We start from the raw sequence: 21,093 nt of genomic DNA, 5'->3' as shown, positions 1-21,093 counted from the left end.
ACAATCATGCAGTCATAAGATTATGTCGAACCTGAAAATGGGCGTGGATGTAGTGATCACAGGAGTGTGGCTAACAGTTCTGCAAACAGACATGGGCACAATTAATATCGACAAGTACAACAACCACTCAATCGATTATCATGACACTTTTTAAAGATGCTCATCCGCCCCAGAGGATGTATCCTATTGATGATTCCCTGACCTTTCCTATAGCACCACCTGTGGTTTGGAGCAAAATGCCATGACAACTATTTGATGAACTTCCACTGACACAGACATTCAGGTCTCTCTCAGGACGGACTGCAATAAAAACTTTGGCAGCCCCCGAGCTATTCCTCTGTGCCACCGTCAAGTTGAAATTTTAACTTCGTGTTTATCACTGTGTGTGAGCGTGCCAACACACTTGCCTAAGATGATTACCATAATGATTGCTGAACATCAGCATGTTAGCGTCGGTTAGCGCTGTCATTTTGAGCATGTTAGCATGGTGATGTTAGCATTTAGCTCAAAGCACTGCTGTGCAGCCTCACAGAGCTGCTAGCAGGGCTGTCGACTCTTGTTAATGTACTGTTTAGTCAATAAAGTGTAAAAAAAAGAAAAAAAAAAGTCCCATAACGATTTCCCAGAAGTCAAGGTGACATCTTCAAAACCCGTCTGAGCTGGAGGCAGTGTTTGGTCTTTCTACTCGCCACATGACTTCAACAATTAATCAGAGGAAACGTTCTCCTCCAGTGACTTTGTAAAACATGGAGGAAGATCATCTAAAGTGTCATCTAATGACTGACGCCAAGCGGTTTGTCTCACCGATGAGAACTTGTGCTCCTGCGAGGGACGCTCCGTCTTGGGCTGGCTGTCTGTCCCTTTGGGCTCCGATGCCTTCACTCCGTCCCCTTGCTGCTGAAGATGAGAAGCTGCTGGGAGGGAGGCGACAGATGTGTGGCTGTCATGGTTAATAAGCTCAAGCATACAATGCTGCCAGCTGTTCTAGCCGAAAAAGGATAAGCATGCAAAAGATTAATGGTTCAGAGTGAATCATTAGTGATCTGAAAAAAAAAAAGCAGAACGTACAGCTTAACAGAAGTTGTGTGGGAATCACGCCTAAGTTTGCATTGCTGTACTTTTCAGGCATAGCAAACTTCATTCATTTTAGAGGAGTTTGCTAATTTACGCAGACTGGGCCTTCTGTGGTCGGCAGGGAGCTGCACCGGCACAGCTGAGGTGAATCACTCCAGGGTGATCTGATATTAATTGCTCAGGAAGCGGAGGGTGTTATTCTTATATGTGCCCCATCTAGACTTTCCCCTGATACTCTGGATACATGAAACAGTTGACCTTTGGTAACTTGCCTGCTTCTTGCACCTTCAGGCTATCACTGACACAGTAATATGAGCCATTTTCTCCCCAACTCACCTGGAAAACTTGCCTGGCTGGTACTGCAAGCACTTTCCTCCACCGCAGAGTTGTACACAAATGACTCTCTCTTGAGTGGCGTAACACAAGACACACTTTCCTGTAGGAGGGGGAAAGGAAGTTAGAGATATTTCCTCTTTTTCTTTCCCAACATTGTAAGACGAGGACAAGAAAGACAGCATGATGATTACCGCAGCTCTACTCCATGAGTGTTTGCATTGGTGCAAAATGGTGCAAGTGAAAGAAATGGGTAAACACATTAATATGTGTTGCTTTGCAATATATTTTGAGACCTAATGAAATCCAGTCATTCTCACATCCTTTGTTTAAATTGTTCAGGTAACAGCAAACAGCAGATAAAAAACAAGATTATTTTCCCCTACAGTAAAAGTGAAACAAACGTTAACGGGACCACTAATGTGTCATCAGCCGTGAGAAGCTGCCAGCTGTTCTCATTTTGGGGAAGTGACCTAAATGCATGAACCTTCATTATGAGTTACCGCTCAGCCTGTCTCCACCCACCAGTCCAGTGTCATAGTCCTCCTCTGCCTCGTGCTCCTCCACTACGCTGGCAAAGCTGCTGGCGTTGGAGGAGGAGCGGGAAAGGTCCTGAGCCTCGGGGATGGACGCCGCCCTGCAACACATTGCCAAACTGCACACCTGGGTCACTCTGACCACACGAACACCTGTGTTTTCCATATGCTGAGTTTATCAGGGCGGCACAATCGAAACATTTCTCCCTACTTTTGTACTTACTGCTTTTCACAGCACCCCAGGTAGCACCTTCAAGCTAAGTGACAGCAGTGTGTTTGCTTCTGTGCCAGGTAATGGACAATTAGCTCTATGGTAAGTGGAATTCCAAAATAATGAAATGAAAAATGCAAAAATGTCAATATTGTGTATATACTGCTTGTTGTCTAAACTGCACACCTGCATGCAGGTGCCTCCTCCAGCATGAGAAGAGAGGCATTCACAAGCCGTGCAGTGGGACCAACAATAAGCACGTGTGGATGGTGTGAATTTGGTGGCTTGTTTCATTAAAATAGAATGACTAATGCTAGGAGGGTAATCGTCCATGTAATAGAGTTACTGTGCCAGTCTACAGTCCATAAATGCTTTCCCTCTCCACCCATCCAAGGGATCGGTCATCATGAATATCCTCTCAACGTGTGCAAATATAACACAGTATGCTATTGAATGAAAATAATAGTCACCTGTTCTTAGTGGCAGGAAATTCTGGAGAGCTGTGATTGGAGGAGTTGTCTGATTTGTTTTCCTGTGAAAAGTGGCTGCTGTCTGGTGTCCTCTGGGTGCTGGGAGACACCTCCCGGCTTCAGGACAGGGATGGAGATTGACACATGACAATACCTTAAGTTGCTTCTTTTGACATTAGACAAACTACTGCTGAATGTTAGAACACAGTCATATCATCTGAAGATCTGAAGAAGCGGCCCTTTAACTGCCACAAACCATAAGCTGATGTTTAGATATTGTTGACATTTTTTCTTCATTGAAGCGACAAACCAAAACAAATATTACATAAAATGAAGGTCCCCACTATAATAATGCATGCACAATGACATATGCAAAGTGTTAGGTCCTGTGCTGATTGTGTGGGTTTCTCCAAGTGTGCCTGCTTTTTTGTTGCTGCTGCAGATTTAATATCCCACTGGGTGAAGTGGAATATGAATCAGAGGGTGCGGTGATTGATAAATACACCCTCAGACAGTCATCAGTTACTGTTCTCATAGCTCTGAAACAGCTGTGCCAATCATAGAGAAGCATGACAACAGCAGCTCAACAAACAGCAAGACGTTTACGGAGGAAATCACATCGCTGTCTGAGGGTGCAGGGCAGAAATCCCCAGGCTGGCAGAAGCAGAAGCGGTTCTGAGACATCTATTCTGATACGTCCAACTGCCTCATTTGAATGAACCTCTCACCTGTTTGTTCCTCTCCTCACATCTGTGCACTGTGCGCTCTGCACAGACCACCAAAATATCACAGATGGGCAAAGCGAATTTCAATGTCAGGAGAACAATTAACTTTTGAGTGCTGCTTGCAGTTGTGCCACCACGAAAAACAGGGTCCAAAGCCTCACACACAGCAACACTTCAATTAGCATTCAAGCATAAATCAGCAGGAGGCTGCTGTGAATCTGTTGAGTTGGTACAACCCCGAATTCATGGAAAATATAAGTTTTGTTATCCAAAACACTTCAAAGCAAAACAAATAAATGAACTCACTGATAAACAGTGTTGAGATTAGCTCCATTACTTTTGGCAGTAATGAGTACTCTAACTTTTAAGTAACTGAATTACTGTTACTGAAAAGCTTTTACTTTATTGTTCATGCAGCTATGTGAACATTTTGGCCCCCTGAAGTCTAAACATCCTCTTTATGCTCAAATGCGGATGTGTTTGGAGATGCATGATGTCAGCGGACAGTTCAAGGTTCTTCATGTGGAGATAGTCTCACTGCTTCTATTTTGTCGAGCAGAAAGACAAGAATATCTTATTAAAATGTGCCCCGGCTCTGAGGTCCATTCTAACCTTTGGAAGCACCTGGACAAGCAACGTGCCTGCATCAAGGTTTCCAAACACCCGAGCACATCTGAAGTCATTCAGGTCACTTCACCCAAGCAACTGAGGCTGGATTTTAATCATTCAGCTCCGACTCCTGTGACCCAGGAACAACCTAACAAACTAACAGCACTGAATGTAAGTTGCAGAAAGAAAAATGCAGCTTCTCTCTCCTGTCGAGCCGCCCGCTTTCAGGCAGCTGGTTAACAGGACACCCTGTTCTGGCAAATGACCACAAAACCTTTCCAACTGCCTCGACAGCGAATATGCAAAAATGGAAAATGAACTAAAGAAAAGCTTGGAGGGGCTGGAGTGCAGCTTCACTCACACAGACATTTGATCTGTCCACAACAAAAGCAGAAATGAAAGCTGTGGGCACTGACAGCATTTCAAAGTAGACATTTAAAAAGTAACTAAATGAGGTAACTATGTAACTAATTTTTGTGTGGCCAACCCATAAGAACTTGTCTCTCTTCTAATGGCCGATTTCCTCATTTTAATGCCCTTGCTTCCATCTGTTGCAACACTGTTCTCTCTTCACTACCCACTCCCTGCTGATCGGCTCGGCTCTCTCCTCTCACCTCCTCTCTTGGACCTCCTGGATGTTCTCGATGCCAATGGCGCTGCTGCGACGGGAGCTGAAGGGCCCAGACTTTTTCCTGGTTGGGCTTTTCCCAGGAATGATCAATGACTGACAGCGGGTAGGGAGAGGAGAGTCAGACACACACTATTGGGATAGTATAACCATTTCACAGCCACAGCATGAATTATATACAGTGCATGACACAGTAGGCTAGTCAAGTGAAAGTTATTTACATGTAGAAATATGCTGCAAAGGAATAATGAACTGATGGCTTGGTAAATCTTGACATAATGTAATGACACATTTGAAACATGTTTTATAGAAATGGGCTTCAGGCAGGAATTGATTTATATTCTCTTATCTTTACTCTTACGTCTGATGAAAAACATTCTTATCATCCTTCTGCTTTAGGAGCTCCTTCTTCTTTTTTTTTTAAAATTTATTTTAAGTGCTGGGGCCAGACTGTGGAGTTTACTTCAAATTTCAGAATGTCTGGTAAACACTTTATCACACTGATTCAAGATCCAGTCTGATTCATCAATGAGTGGCTGCATATGGGAACATAAGTGGGAGTCAGTTTACAATTTCCATTCCTAAATTTGGTTTAAGAACAAACTTTAAAGTAGAATGAAGTGCATGAAGCCCTGAGGTCTGCTGCAAGTGAATGCAAAACATAAATCAAGAAAATGCAGTCATAATGAAATCATCTACCTGTAAAAACTATTTACGTTACAGGAAAGATTTATACTAAGATAAATGAGCTATGACATCCTTCAGTCTGTGATGGATCATTCCCTTTCAAAATCAGCTGCAATATGAATGAATTGAAACCAAAACCAAACAAACGTCATTGTAATGTATTACACCTATCTATCTTAAGACTTCTCACTGAACTGAAACAGGCACATTTGAAACTATAAACTACTAATTGCACGCTGATATTATGAAATGACAAGAGCAAAGCAAAGACCAGAGACAAAATTAGTAAAGAAGAAGGGATAAATGTGAACATGAACCTCTTCTATTGTTCCTATCCCTATGGCACTGCCTCGGCGTCCATATTTACTGGGACTTTTCCCTGGAACAAGCAATGACTGACCCACACAAGACAGGGCGAGGGGAGCATAGAGAAACAGAGAGAGAGGACATGGTAGATTGAAAAAGCAAGAAGGGGAAGGAAAAGAAAAGAACACATCATAAGATCTCATGCGCACGGCACAAAGAATTTAAACAGCAAGGTGCAACAGAGCTTGAGAAGGAGCTCGCAGCATGAATTAATAGACAAAGCACAGTACTGAGGAGATAGTAAGAAGCTTTTAGAGCAAAAGCAGACTGGGGTCCAACACAGGAGGGCACAGCAGGAGATGGAGTGCCACCGAGGTAGCAGGCATGTCAGCAGTTTCTGCCCTGAGGGGTACAGGTCTGTTAAGTGATGCATTCAGAAGGAGTAAAAGGGCAAAGAGGGCTGACAGAATCCAAAAGGGAAGCTTTTAGAGAACTTAGTCCCTCCAGAAATGGGGTTAACTCAGCTCCGATCCAAAATACTGCCAGGAACCGAATCCCAAACTGCAACGAATATCAAAAGAATTGAAACATGATCAACCCCATCTTTGAAAGAGACACAAACAGGACAGCGTGCCGTGTGCTGTCCTTGTATTTATGGCTCGTGCCATGCATACTCTGCAGCCACACATGCACATATACAAGGCTGCGTAGAGAGGCTGTTGCATTAACATGAAGAAACAGTCATGACAGAAGCACAGTAAGGAGGGAGGGAGTCTGGGTAGTCATACGGCTGCTACTCTGAGCTCACTTCAAGACTCAGGATAGAGACTACACTGGGGCTCACAAGCAATCAGACTCATCTTGCATTGAGAGGAAAATCATCAAGATTCATCCCACAATGGACGCTCTATTTTTAACATCATCCTACACATCTGATGTCACGCTATGTGGTGGTTAGGATTGTCTCAACGGATGAGAAGGAATGAAATGCTGACAATGAGATATGCTGTTAAAAAAAAAAAACGGTTATTAAGAGGAACACGATGAGCTGTAAATGGAAAAATTCAACGAAAGCTGCTCTAGTACAAAGCAAGAGTGAATTTAAAATGTCAGGAATGAAAGTGACTGCTTTGATGGTAACATACTGATGAAAGTAAAGTGCTACAGAGTAATTTTCTTAAGTGCTGCATATAAGAAAGAACAGGGGTTAGAGCAGTTTGTATGTGTGTATATCCACTGTGCTGCGAGTGGTGAAAATAGACTGTATCCTCAATGTATGTGTCAGGTGGGCATCGTGCGAACCAAAATGGGCTACTTACAATCCCCGGGGTTTTGGGGCTCTCTGCGGGATTGTGGGTAAAGCTGCCACTGTGACTAGTGGAGACTGTGTGTGACTTCTTGTTACTGAGGCCCATGGCGTCCATAGACTGGCTTCTGCTGCGGATGACCCGCTACAGAGAGAAACGAGGAGATATCGTCAGTGGATCCACTTTGATATTGTGTGGAAACGCAACACACTGACTGATTTTTCAAAGCATTATACACCACAAATACGTGAGTTTGTACTCAAGCTCACTCCATTTTAAGTCAATTTCAAATATTCTTTGCTAATACACAGATTGGTTCTGTGTATTAGGTGCACAGAGTGTATGTCGGCCTTTAAAATTAATAATGGCTGAATTCCATTTAGCTGGCTCACTGTCACAGCATACTGGGACACTTGAATAGAACAGAGCCATCATTAAAATTATTTGTAGCACGTCCAACTTTAATGAAGGTCAATATGTCATATAATGTAACTACATCCTGAACCTATTGTGAAGTGCTACTATGTGTGAATATTGCGCACAGTACGGGCGTGTGTGCACATGAACTCGCAGTGGTTTGTGCTTACATGTGCATATGCATGTTTGTATGCAGAACTATTTTTGAACACCTAGGGGCAGTGCAGGTCAACAGGCAGGAGAGAGAGGCTTCGTGAATGAAACGCAGGTTCACAGAAGGTCGAGGATAGTGTGGGCTTTGAGGTGGAGGAGGATGAAGCCGCATCAGTCGTCATGTAACACGGGAACATCTATAGTGGGGTTTTGTGTCATGGGAGGGGACGGTGAGGCACAGCGTGAGCAGGGAAGGCAGTGAGAGAAAGTAGGAGAGACAGCAGCACAGCAGATTCTACGCAGTTAGACAGAGGCGGAAAGCGAGAGACCGATTGGGAAATCTTTGCAGATGTGATTTGTGGAGGTGTGAGGGAGAGGAAGAGAGGCAGCATGATGGCTCTTGAAAGGCAGGATTGTGGGCAAGAGTACATTCATACTGATAAGGCATGAAGAAGGGATGGCTCTAAAGAGACAGCTGAGACTGGGAGGAAGGTGGATACGTATATTTCTCTGAAGTTGCATGGAAATGCAGAAAGGATGGCTGAGAACTACACAGAGAGAGAAAGGAGAAAAACAGCGAGGGATTGCTGCCCATAGGGAGACATGCAAACTGCATCATCAGCTCCCTAATGAGGGGTCATTAAATCGTTCATCAGGCACACACAATCACAGCTTCCACCGCCGTGCCTAGGCTACGCTCCACCACCCTAATGGTCATTGATGGAGCACTCTCAGTCAAAGCAGAGAAGTGCCTTTCATACACAACAGGACACTCCCCAGCCTCCAAACCGCACCATCACGTGAAAACACACCGAGTTCAGCAGTCGCAGCCAAGTGAGGAAATCAAATGCCACAGGACTGGTCCTTTGAGATACTGCAAATTTTCTATGCTTTGTTTTCTCATGTGTGAATACCCAGAATCCCAGCCAAGAGACAGGGGAGGGGGAAAGAAAGCATCCTAAAAGTTTCTCCAGTCATAACCATTCTCTCTCATGCATGTGGAAATGCAGATTAACGGCGCGCCTCGTCAAATGAGGGATGTCGCTGTACCTTAAACGATTCAAAGAAGCCTCCTCCACTTCCTCCTCCTCCACCGGCCCCGTTCTCCAGCTTATCTTCGTCTCCACCCAGGCCCATCATGGACTGGCTGTTGATGTGCAGCTCCTCGTACAGAGTCTCCAACAGGGCTGACCGTGTGCGCTCCTGACAACATCAACACAGGTACTAACAGTGAGTTTGAAATCTAAAAAGTTGTGAGTGATGTGTGAAACTTACACGACAGAACCACATAAGGATGATAAACCTGAGCATTCGGGCTTGTTTGCACTGTAGCTTTGGTTTGAAACAGGTTAGATGATGATAAATCTATGTTGTCAGAAATCACTTCCTATCCAGAGCACAGCCACCAGGATGCAAACTGGGATGCTCAAGTGTGCACGCATGCACACAAACTACAGGCATTCAACAGTTCCGTGGCACAGATCCCATTGCTGCACTCATCTCACCTCAAGCTTGGCAAACTTCTCAGCCTTGTAGCAGGCGTATTCTGCATTGATGAGCTTGGTGAAGAGGAACTCGCGGAACTCGAGGCCCTGAGGAAGCAAACGTAGAGACGGAAAGGCGGAGAGACTGAAGGTTTACGATGTCTGCTTGTAAGGGGGAATCGAGTTTCTTTAAATTTGTGTGACTGTTGACCTTTTTGAAGATGGCAGGGTCAGGCAGAGCCGGCCCAAAGAAAGGTACATCATCCCGCGCCGTCACAGACACCTGGAGGGGAAAGCAGGTGAGCGGCGTGTATGACACGCTGATAAATGATACACACACCACTTTCTGTGGCTGCACAGTAGAGTAAAAGCTCCTGAATAATGAATGAGTGAACATAAAAATGGGTTTCACTGTTGGTCAGATATTCTTGGTACAGTATTTGCTGTCCTTGAAACACACCTTGTAGGTGACATTGTCCGTGCATGCGTTCTCCACCTGCACCACCACATACGCATGCAGGAAGTTGGACTGGATCATGTCTGGTACGAAGGGCGTGTTCTCCTCTTGGAACACGATGGCCACAATGTCATTGCCTATGTGCCTCTTCCTCTGCAGCTGGAGGGAACAGATGAACAAAACTAGCAACAGTGGAAACATCTCAAATAACCAGTTAGAGAATCAGAAACATGGCCCATCACAGAATCACTTCCAGGTCCGGCACGGAAAGATCGACTGAGAATAAATATAGTCCCCACAAAGCGGTGGACTTTGATCCAAGAGTCCGACCTCTTCCCTTAGATGTATGACACAACTATGAGCCAAACCAAATCTTATGCTTTCTATCTGTTAAAGCTTGTGCTAAGGATTTAATACACGAAAACATCCATACTTGAATTTATTACAAAAATGAAATACATGCATGAAAAATAGCACTTACAGGTAATCGTAACAGTAATTCAAAAGTGTGCATAACATCTATGAATGTATATGCTCCCCCATAAATCCACATTATCTGTTTTTTCAATGCAGCTATGACTAGGCTGGAAAAATGTAACCTGTCAAAGGTTGGTGATGGTGTGAAAATTAATTCATCTGAATACCTGTGGAGGCACTGCAAAGTCAAAAAAAAAAAAAAGAAAAAAAAAAGGACACTGGTGCACTTGGAGGGCAAAGTGACTGAAGTTTTAAATTCTTATCCAAGCAATATCTTCTAAAGAGCCGGGTGACGCCAAGCATTAGGGACACCTTGCTACTCTGCTGGAATATAAATCTACACTGTCACCCCATTGCCTTTTGCTAGGAACTCTAATTGAGACAGCTTGCAAGCTATCAGAGAAGACATGACTTTTTCCCCTTCTTGCAAAGATTAATCAAAACAAAAATGACAAAATCTGTGTAATTAGGATTTTGGGGCAGATTTCCTGGTGGATTCTTGATAGATGCCATCACAGAAATGCTGTTGTTTCAGCAATCAAACTGTAAACGGCTCTAAAATGCGAGCGGGTATCAAAATGCCAGGATATATTCTCTTAGCCCTCCAAACTAGAGATACATTCTTATCATTATGAAACCGTGACCCAAATCATTTCACAGCGTGTAAATGGAAGCAGATACATCAGATTTCGCAAGTCGATACAGTTCAGTGATAAACATAAATGCCTAATCAAGACCGTCCTCAGTGCAGACAGTGGGAAAAAACAGACCCAGGCCCCATGTTCCACCTCAGCAGCCTCACCATCATGACACGAGCAGCACAGCAGGATGTGTTGATTACCCTGCATCAGTCCTCAGGCTATTTAACACTAAAGTACGGACTTTTAACAAAGCCACTTCACACCTGTTGCAATTAGACGTAGTGTAGCAGCTGTAGTGTTAGCTGGGGCTGCAATAAAATGTCTCAAGAGTTCATCAGTTGTGTGCACAGTAAACATTTACTTTGGGATTTCTAAATGATTCTTGTCCAGTTATTGGTCTTACTTTACAGCCAGTCTGTTAAAGACACACATGAGAACCATCAACCATCTGTTTCAGGCCCTGGCAAGCTTTCATAATTTGCTGAAGGCCAAAAATATTAAGAAAATGGAAAATGTTCACAAGTTCAAAGGGAAAGAGTCTAAAACCCAAAGCTTCATTTATCAAATATGCACAAATGCTGCAGACTTTTATCCTTAATAAAAAGCTGTAATTCCCCCTGTAATTGCTGGATATTTGAATGCAACACTTCTAAACACAAGTTTGAGACCAAAATAATAGCCAGTTAGAGAAAACTGAGGTCAAAATTTGAGAGACATAAATGAACAGCAAGTGAAGTCCTTTGTGTGGGAAACACTCAGAACACATTTGATATATTTAAGATGAAGTTTGAGTTACAGTTCTGTGTTAGGATGTATTTCTATGAAGGCTGTCGTGAAGGCTGAACGCCAAACAGGATCCATGCGGCTGCAGACGCAGGGCAGCCAGGTTACTACTGCATCATCCTTGAGCTTATTAGCTGTCAGCTTTAATATTTACTCGCACAGAGGCTTTCTGAACCCAGATGATAACGTTCATCTGTGCAGATGGACTGCCAAACTGAAGCATCAACATGGACAGTCAGACACTTGAAAACAAACTCAGTAAGCGTGGGGCCGGATTGAGACACCTGAAACCTGTTAATACTGTACATTCACTCAAATCGGATCACATTCAGTCAGATGTGGTTGCATTAATTCTGCTCTTTCTCCCTCCTGAAATAACACTACGTTATTAGGATCGCACCTTGCCTCCTTCTCTTGAGTTCCCTCATGAATCATCCCATGTGGGTGTTGTTTATGTCCTCGTTTCTCTTCATGCCTCGGCAATATGGGCAGTCTGTGAAGGGTTACTGTGGTAACAAAGTTCGAACCACTCTAAGAGGCAGTGACGAACAGCTGAGGACTAATGCAATGTGGCATCAAAGAGATGAAAGTCTCCAGCCTCAAACCAACAGCAGCGAAGCTTCAGTGCCAGCAGGGAACACAGCAATTCTACTGGAACCTCAAAAAAATGATGTTTCTATTGAACAGCAGGATAAGTGGGGACATCAAACCTGCAAACCTAAACACACTGACTGCTTAGCAAATGTTTATCACTCTCTGCACTGCAATTGTTAAGACCATGCAAGCTTTTAGAGATGCTGTTGAAGGGATGGTTCAACATTTTGGGAAATAAGTTTATTTTACTTTCTGACAGAGTTAGATGTAGTGGAAATATGGAAATATAAAGGTACCATCAGAGCCAGGTAGCTTAGCTTAGCACAAAGACTGGAAACAGAGGTAAACAGCTAGCCTAGCTCTGTCCAAAGATGACAAAACGCACCTACCAGCACCTCTAAAGCTAAGAGGTGCTGGTACACAGATTTTGTTTCCTTTGGCCAAAGTCAGGCTAGCTGTTTCTCCAACATTTCCAGTATTTGTGCTAAGTTGGCAATAGCTTCATATTTACCATACAGACATGAGAGTGGCATTAATCTTCTCATCTAAATCTCAAATACCAAACTGTTCTTTAACCACTGATATTTTCTTCACAGTCAAATGATTGGTCTTACTTCATCAGCATTAAACTGAAAGACCTTCGTTCAGATCTTACAGCCCTGACCCATTAGCTGCTGCTGCTGCTGCAGTCTGACATGCGGGGGAGTCACAAGGAGAGGCCTTTACAAATCAATTAGTGAAGTGAACTGCCCTGAAAAGACAAATTAGTTACCCTGATAATTAATCACTGGAATGTCACTATACCTGCTGTGAGTCTCCCTCTGTGTAAGGCAGCTTGGTGGACACATGGAACATAATCTCCTTATTATGGAAACTTGTGTAGACGGATTCTGTCCCCGTCTGCCCGTGAGTGACATCGAGCCCACCCCGAAACCTGGAGAAGAAAAGGAGGAGAAGAAAGAGGATATTTAAGGGCAGGGGCAGGGAGAAGGAGGGAGAATTAAAAGAAAGTAGAAGAAAAGAAAAGAAAGTGAAGTAAAGGCGAAGGAGAATTGAGGTGAACAGCCGACAGGAGGACAGAGGAGAGCCAAACAAAGCGGTGTTAGGAGAGGAACATAAGAGCGTGCTCTCAGAGCACCCGGTCCATCCACGCTCATCCATCATTGAGGGAATGCCAAGGGCACTTCTTCTGCCTACTCAATCACAATGTCAGCAACACTACAAATATCAGGACGCTCTAAATCCCTTTTTCAGGCATTCATTTAAAGCCAACCGTGATCTATAGCAAAGTGAATGATGGCCCGCCTCTGATGGACATGAGGTGGAGTGCAATTGAGAATTAAACCAATCTGCTTACATCTGCTGCTGAGAAAACGGAGAGAAATTAAACCGAAAAGTCTGCCAACCCTTTAAAGTCATGAAGCTCAATCTTGTGGCCCAGAAACTCCAGGAACTCAACAAAGGCAGGACTTTCTTCCATGTTCCCAAACAGCTCTTCCTCTGTTGTCTGATGATGAAGCAAAGGACATTTTCAGGAGGAGTGACACATGACTTCAAAAGCAAAGATTAGCGGCGGTATCTCTGCAGCACACTCACCTGGCCAAACTTTTGATAAATAACCCCAAACTTGAAGTTGTTGCTGATCACATGCTCATCAAAGGTGACAATGAGCCTTGATGCCTGCAGACGAGAGAGTAGAAAGTTTCCAGGTAGCCAGGGAGACAGTGATATTTGGAAAAAACCACAGTGATGATTGGCACCTACCTTTGGGTAGAGGACAGGATAAAACCTATCCACGTTTACTTCTTCGCAGACAAGCTGTAAGTGAAAAAAAGCACATTCAGCTTTTCTCATTTTAAACACACGCTGAAAGACAGTTTTCTGACAATATATTCTGTGCGATACCTTGGCCATCTGAACCACATTGGGGAACTCGGTAAGGCAGGAAATGGGAATCACATCGTGGTGGGTTTTTAGCTTTGTGCTGAAAGGCAAACAGTCTGAGTCAAGTCAAAATGCTCACTGCTCATTTTCTAATCCAAAGCAATCCTCCTGCTTTAATGATGTCTTTCTTTGATCCTTAGTATTCATGGAAGTGAAGTTCCAGCTCAAAGGGGACCTTTCCGACAGATGTACGATCATGATTCATCACGATTTGACATGCAGGTGTAGAACTGGTGGCTCTTTATTTGTTAGAGCCAAGATTGCCTCGTAGACAGTCAAATGTGCATCATTACTTTTCTTGCATCCATTGATGTAAGTGTCTAGAAAATTGGTGAGATAATTAGTGTGATATTTATAATTACTTAATAATTCAAAAATAATCATTGCTTGGTAACGTTAGCATTGGGTACCAATTATCCCTTGACACAACACACATATCTGTGAAACATTAATTATGCAGCAGTTACTAAATGTACTGACCTATGCAGGATCACATCAAACCACCCACATCCTTATCGGCCGTAAAGCATCAGTAGCCACCACTGTCCACTAAACTGTGGTCAAGTCCCTCCATTGAACACAATTGTCCGTTCAAGCGTTGGATTTCTTCACATGTTGAAGCACCGTGCATGGAGCTGCACTAGACACAAACTCGAGCTATTTAAAGAGTTTGGAGGGTGGTGTCTTTTTTTAACCATCCCAAATATCAACAGGATGAGAGGAAAGGAACAAGCAATGGTTTGAGATGAGTGTTTAACTGCTCTAACACAAACTTTAGCATGTCAGGCCAACTAACTTACAGTAGAAACCCAGTGTTGCTTCCAAGGCTGAGGCACACATCATTATCTAACTAGGTGACATTAGTTTGCAGGATGATGGGTTATGTTGTGTTTTTCCTCACTGTGTGGAAGCTGCTCCTGGATGCTGTCAGAGTTTAGCAATTTGTGCTGCTTTTTGTTGCATGAAGTTTACGCTCCACCAACATCTGCCAGTGTTACTCGAGATAGTGTTAATATTGCCAAACACCTACAGCATTCCAGGGTTCCTTAAAGCTTTTTCTCATATAACATTAGAAAACAGGAACAAACTTGAAATCTAAGAAGCCAAACGTGGTTTAAACAACAGACAAATCCTAACTTATGATAATACGTCTAACTAGCTTTACACTGCAAAGCACAACTTCTTTATTTCCAGGGATCATAAACTAGTGAGGATGCTGACATGCAGCAAGTGAGCAGTTATCAAACCTTTTTTACAAGTGTCTCTTTTTAAAATTAGTCAGATGGTAACATTAGTCAGCCAGAGACAGCACTTTCAACCAACCCATGGCTAACGTTAGCTTAGTTACCAATGACTGCTGGCTAGAAGTGAGAAGCTTACTTTGGTCTCCCTCTGTCTCAAATCAAGGACCCATTTTTGGAAATATCCTAGAAATTATGGGTTGTTAATCTGCCACCGTTATCATAGTAAACTGCAAATGTGCTTAACAGGGGCACAGTAACAAAGGAGAGAAGGGCTTAGTGAGTCCTCAAAACCTGTGATTATTATGCATGCTCAGGTTTTTACAGTGGGCATTAACAGTAAAATAAAAAGAGATTATGACTTATCTCATATCTCTGTTTTACATATTGACTGTGAGTCAGTGCCTACAACTGCACTGACTGAGGTGACTGAGTTTGACTGGGGTGATGGGGTGACCGTGGGTGGTGCATACCCGGTGGAAAACTTCTCTAAGTAAAAAACGTTGTGGGCTGAGTGACTGTTATCGCGCGACGTACTCATCCTCTCAAAAGCTCCATTAACAAAGAGGGACTGCAGCTATTAAAATCTGGAGTGGAGCCTCTCAGCTGCTAAAATTAATTCACAGGTTGCATGGTGCGCTCAGTTCTGCTTCTCTCCCCCTCGTCTGTCTTTGGCAGAATGTGAAGGAGTAGATTTCAGTGAGCGAGCACGAGTTTGGGCGATGGTGGGCGGGAGGCATTACACTTGTACAACAGAGATGAAGTGCACTGATTGTTACGTACTTTGTGGCACAGTTTGCAAAGTCACCATTAAAAATGAGAAGCTTGAGTGTTGATGCTGTAGCACACAGACATTTTGACACTTTAACTTATGCTCACATTATTACACAACTCCAAGGACATAAATAAAACAAATCGCTGTTGGAGTCCTGCATGTGATTTGTTGTGGCTCTAAGGACACAGAGGCAGAACCTTTTCCAAGTCTGTGATGGTGTTATTGTACATTATTGTTAAATACAAGAATAAAGCTATTTCTGGGCTATTTATTGTTATATAGCTGCGTGTTAGGTGATTTTTTCATCTCACTGTGGCTTGATGGAGCAAATTTCCACTGAACCAGGTCTTATAAAGACCTGTCTTGAAAATTTACTTTAAAAAAAAAAGACATTTCGGAAACAAAATGTTACAAACGATCCAAAGACATTGTGTAGAGCATAAGTCAGTACACTTGTAAGAGTTGCAATCCTGCAACAATAGCAGCTTGGACACTTTCCCGCTGTATAAAATAGGCAGCAGATGTCTGAAGTCATAGTTAATTGAAGTTGAAATTGGTGAGAAAATGTATTGGGTGCCTTCTGAGAGCAGATGCAAGTCCCCCTCAGCACTGCCTATTGTCAGGAATCCAGCTGGAAAGTACATTTTAAAATTCATCACTAAGGCAACCTGTGAAAACTGAGATGCTCTTCTTCCTCTGTGTCATTCTTGCTCGACTTCACACTATTCTTGAGCAAAAGAAGCTCCAATAATCAACCTGAACAGTCAAGTCATGCGTGAAAATGCTCTATATGGAATGGTCCTGTATGAGAGACCTATGAGGAAATGCCCAAAATCACAGCACTACATGGATATTTTAAGCAGGATTGTTGCAGGTTCAATGTGAGAAAAAGGTCATAAAAGAAAGAGAAACAAAAAAAAAAGAAAATTGCAAAGAGAGATCTGTGATAAAGAGGGAATGAGTGAGGAAAAGAAGCACACAAGGGAGAGAAAACAGGTCAGATGTACAGATAATAGAAAATTGTACCGAAGCATCAAGCGCAGATGCTCTTGATCCCCAATGACATCATACTTCATAGAAAAGACCAAGTGGCCCAGGGCAGCATCCATGGTGTAATAATTAAAGTGTTCCTGAGGGCAGATAAGCAGAAGAAACTTTAATGCAAGAAAGAATACTGCTCCAGCAACTGACAGTGGGTGACATAATAATAAAAAATACTCTGATAAATTAGGAATGGAGAGGGCTACAGAGAATAACAGTCTTTTAATTAAGGAAAGTAGTTGTGCTGCCCTTGAGGAGAAGGCGTGAAACAAGGTGCAGTCTATCAACTTTTACAAATCTTATCCTGAGCATGCTGCTGAGGCATATAGCAGATGTACTGTATTTACAGGCAGGCAATTTATTTCACAGTTTAGAATCACATGGCAGTGGTTGGCTTTTAGTTTTCAAGAGGAACACAGAGTTTGATATTAACCCTCTGTCCTGATCATGAAATAAGGTCCTCAAACTATGAAAGCGGACATAAATACCATCAAAATATGATGTATTTTAACCAACATCAGTCATGATCATCACTACTAAACATTCATTCATTTTCAGAGTTTTAACCCTTTAATGTCACAAACAAACATTGTCTTTTGTCCTCATCTCTTTGCAAATGCCACATGTTGCAGGTAGCTGGGCAGGTGGCTGAATGGTAGATAACCCACACACAAACACACTTTACAAAATGTTATACTCCACCACAAGTGAGCTGAGATCTGCTAATTGGCTATGTCTTAGAGGCAAATGTTATTTCAAGAAGCAGCAGCGTACATCACCAATATCAGCAAAGTAAAGTTAAGTAAATGGAAACAAACGACCTTCCACAAACACAGTTCTATATTTTAAGAGGCCAGTCAATCCAGATCAGTATTTTTTGCCCTTTCTCCCAGCCTTACCTTGCCCATGAACTGCTTCCTGTAGATCTTAGCGGTGCTGTTTGTCTCCAGTTTGATGTGGGAGGTAGGACAGGGGGGCTGATCAGCCTCTGGTGGGTCTTTAGGCTCATGATTGGTCCCCTCGATCCAGTAGCCTCCAAACTGGGGCAGCAGGATGAGTGGAAAAGGACTAGTGCGACCCAAAACCTGACAGCGATGAACAATAATAATGGTGAAAAGAATATTGATTAGCAACTAATAGTTTGTGTGTTGCATTAAGCACTGCATTGCTTTCAACGTAGCTGAAAAATGTGTGCTTTGCTTTCACAGTTTAAACAGTTTCTGACATCTATGACATATATAATGTGTAATGTGAGTTATTTGTGCAGAGAGTACACAGTATGTACCTCATGAACGCTAGGATAAGGGATGTAGTCCTCTTCTGTCTGCAGGGAGGGAAACGAATATGAGTCAAACTGACAAACAGCCGCTTCTAGTCATACTTTCAGTTTTGGCTCTTTGAGGAAAATAACAATGAGCATAAACACTGTGACAGAATATTAACTACAGCAGCATCCAGTTCTTCATTTTTTAGAGCTACTTTTCTTATCCTGCAAAGCGACAGAGGCCACATTAGCAGCCTTTGTGACAAATGCCTCACAGTCCTCTCTTTTGAATCCGTAGCTCCTTTTTGTCAGCAACTAACAGCTATCTGAGGCTTCAATCTGCTATTTGCTACAAGTTCAAATATTTTATAACCTTCAAAGACTGGGTGCCAAAACCTCTTGTTTTTGGCATGAAAAAGCGACAATGACATGACCTTTAAATATGAAATGGATAGTGACTTGGACCCTGCTGGATATGCATGTGCTGGTGTGAAAGGAGCTTATTTTCAGTTACTGGCAGCTACTGCGCACATTGGACATCACATAACAACAAACAAACATTTCTCATTCTACCCTGTCATTTCTATTCAGTTCAGTGGCTTTTATCTTTGGTGTTCTTTCTTTGAGCTCCTCCTGAAACCATTCGGTGACCTCATGCTGCAATTTACTTCTTTGACGAAGCCACTTTCCCTCAATTTCAGACAGCGGTTTTCTCTGTTTCCCAAGAATGCCGAGCAGAGCATGCTTGGACTTGTTACAGCACAAGCTACAGGCAATTCATGGCGGAAGCTTTTTTTTTTTTCCAATAAGTGAAAGTGATAATAGCATAATCCCTTATACACAATACACCCTTTCTTATGTCACTGCATTTACATCTACGATGGAGGCGGTACTAGAGGAAAAGTCAATCAAAATCACTTAAAAACAATAATGTCAACCTCATGGTGGTGGTAGAAAAGGTCGGGGAATCGCTAAAATCAGTAGGTTACATCATCTGGGGACCATTTCATGACAAATCATTCAATAATTATTCAGATATTTCATTTAGGGCCAAAGTGGTGAATTGACTGACCAACGGTCAGGTCAATATTGCCCTCCACAGAGCTGCTAGCAAAGATAAAACTGCTGGGTCTAGACGGAAGACATTGCTCATTGTAGCACTCTAAAAAGGGGCCGATAGCAAAGCCTGGTGGTTTTATTGGTGTTAAGGGTTGCAGAAAAAGTCAGTCTCCACTTTACAATGTCAATATTTGTGCAGTTATTCAAAGGGAATTTAGCTACCACCAAACAATAAAAGTGACCCAGACAAGGGCCACAGTCCCGTAAAGTATATGTCAGTCCACGTGTTTTTGTTTACATTCAGTCTGAGGCCGTTGAGCTGTATGAGCTAAGCCTATTAGTGCTAATTGAGGGTAGCCTAACTAAGCCAAGACGACAGCAGCACAAAGCCCGGCCCTGAAACAAATGATCCATTTGGTGTTGAAGAAATGAACTGCCCTGCGCAGAACCCTTCAACCGCAGCCAACACCTCTGGGACGTAAAACCAGCTGAGAGCCAGGCCTTATCGCCCATCATTAGTGTCCAACCTCACTCATGTCGTTGTGGCTGAACGGAAAAGAAATCCCTGAAGCTAGGTTCAAACATTACACATTAAGCCGGCTGTCTCAGCAGCTTATTAATGTGCATGGTTTTGGGGTGAGATGTTCAAGAGTCACACATGTGTGTACTGTCAGGTGTTCTCCTACTTTTAGCCATATAGTGTATCACTGATAGCTACTCTGTTGTGTGTGATTGTCCTGTACTTATTCAGACCAACAGGATTGTGGAACTTTTCTTTTAACGCTGTAGTCATGTTTCCACCAAACACTTTTGGTACCCTCGAAACCCGTACCCAATCCATTCCTACGATACTGTTTTGTGTTTCTACCACAAACAGCACTCTTGAATGGAGGCGGGCTTGTTGTTAGCAGGGCTTTGAGACTAACCCCCTTCACTTTTCCAGCAGGTTGGGAGACAACAGATGAGACTTTTCTTGGTCTTGAGACGCTGCAGCATTTATTAACTGACACACTGTGACCTTCACTATACATTTACGGCCAGACTGACAACTTCCTGCTAAGCCTTTCTTCTGCGCCGCTCGCATTTACGTCACTTTTCACATTACATTACACAATGAGCTACGCAAGTCTTTGAACAACAAAATCACACTGGAAGACATTGAATGCTTCATGTTTTGTCTCCTCTGTATGTGGTTGTTTGTTCCAACAAGGAGACAAGTTTTGTTTGAGAAAAGGCTGCAGGGAGCCAGACAAAAGACTGCGGGAAAAAAGACGAGAGTTTGGAAATCCTGTCGACAAGAACTGAATCTCTCTGACCAATCGGTGGTCTGCAGTGTTTAACGCCATCTTTAAGTTCCGGATCAGTGCGTGAGGTACCTCAACTGAGGGGTGATGAAAAACAGGAAGGAATGGAGTGGTTCTACTGGTACAATGCAAAACTTCTGACAATGGAAAAACAAAAATAAATGTTCTCATGTGTAACAAATTGAACTGAACTGCTTGATGAAAACGTGACTCGTGCTGCATAAGAGCTCTAAAACCACATTAAACATATGAGAGAGGGTAGCCAAAACCTCAGCAAGGCACCTGATTGTTGTCACAGCAATAAATGGTTTTCCTGTACTTCTTTCAGCTGATTGCCATCTATTGTGAGCCCTTTCTCCCTTCACTTCACGCCTCCTGCTGAGAGCATCTCCCAGTCTTCAATGCCAACTGCATTAGCCTGTCTAGGTAATAGCACAGCTTAGGATTTTGCAGTCCTAGTCCCCGTCGAGTTCCTAACTCAGTCGGTGAGCATCCTAAAGCCTGTCTGACAGCAGATAAGGAAAGGTTTATAACTCTGCCATTACGGATGCTTTACCAGGCCCTGGTCTATGA

General features: G+C 43.0%; 1 protein-coding gene across 15 annotated transcripts in view; it reads right to left on the bottom strand.

Annotated features, from left to right (window-relative positions):
- Nucleotides 1-21,093, bottom strand: part of rap1gapb (RAP1 GTPase activating protein b) — a 95,361-nt gene that overhangs the window by 2,325 nt on the left and 71,943 nt on the right. For 5 of the 15 annotated variants that reach the window (XM_076742327.1, XM_076742336.1, XM_076742260.1 and 2 more), the window contains 19 exons: nucleotides 18,179-18,217; nucleotides 17,793-17,978; nucleotides 16,879-16,982; nucleotides 13,798-13,876; nucleotides 13,657-13,710; nucleotides 13,489-13,572; nucleotides 13,299-13,399; nucleotides 12,697-12,826; nucleotides 9,401-9,556; nucleotides 9,152-9,223; nucleotides 8,962-9,048; nucleotides 8,507-8,659; nucleotides 6,899-7,030; nucleotides 4,573-4,682; nucleotides 2,625-2,741; nucleotides 1,933-2,062; nucleotides 1,411-1,510; nucleotides 805-914; nucleotides 32-79 (listed from right to left, as the gene is read on the bottom strand). In XM_076742327.1, coding sequence (XP_076598442.1) covers nucleotides 71-79; nucleotides 805-914; nucleotides 1,411-1,510; nucleotides 1,933-2,062; nucleotides 2,625-2,741; nucleotides 4,573-4,682; nucleotides 6,899-7,030; nucleotides 8,507-8,659; nucleotides 8,962-9,048; nucleotides 9,152-9,223; nucleotides 9,401-9,556; nucleotides 12,697-12,826; nucleotides 13,299-13,399; nucleotides 13,489-13,572; nucleotides 13,657-13,710; nucleotides 13,798-13,876; nucleotides 16,879-16,982; nucleotides 17,793-17,978; nucleotides 18,179-18,217 — 1,953 coding nt within the window. In that variant the 3' untranslated portion in view covers nucleotides 32-70. Of the gene's footprint in view, nucleotides 1-31; nucleotides 80-804; nucleotides 915-1,410; nucleotides 1,511-1,932; nucleotides 2,063-2,624; nucleotides 2,742-4,572; nucleotides 4,683-5,590; nucleotides 5,669-6,898; nucleotides 7,031-8,506; nucleotides 8,660-8,961; nucleotides 9,049-9,151; nucleotides 9,224-9,400; nucleotides 9,557-12,696; nucleotides 12,827-13,298; nucleotides 13,400-13,488; nucleotides 13,573-13,656; nucleotides 13,711-13,797; nucleotides 13,877-16,878; nucleotides 16,983-17,792; nucleotides 17,979-18,178; nucleotides 18,218-21,093 lie in introns of all 15 variants that reach the window. The other 10 variants (XM_076742364.1, XM_076742294.1, XM_076742355.1 and 7 more) reach the window with 6 other exon arrangements.

Source organism: Chaetodon auriga, chromosome 2, assembly GCF_051107435.1.
Source record: "Chaetodon auriga isolate fChaAug3 chromosome 2, fChaAug3.hap1, whole genome shotgun sequence".
Classification (NCBI taxonomy): Eukaryota; Metazoa; Chordata; class Actinopteri; order Chaetodontiformes; family Chaetodontidae; genus Chaetodon; species Chaetodon auriga.
The sequence above is the reverse complement of the archived record's forward strand: the minus strand, read 5'-3'. Positions and strand labels throughout refer to the sequence as shown.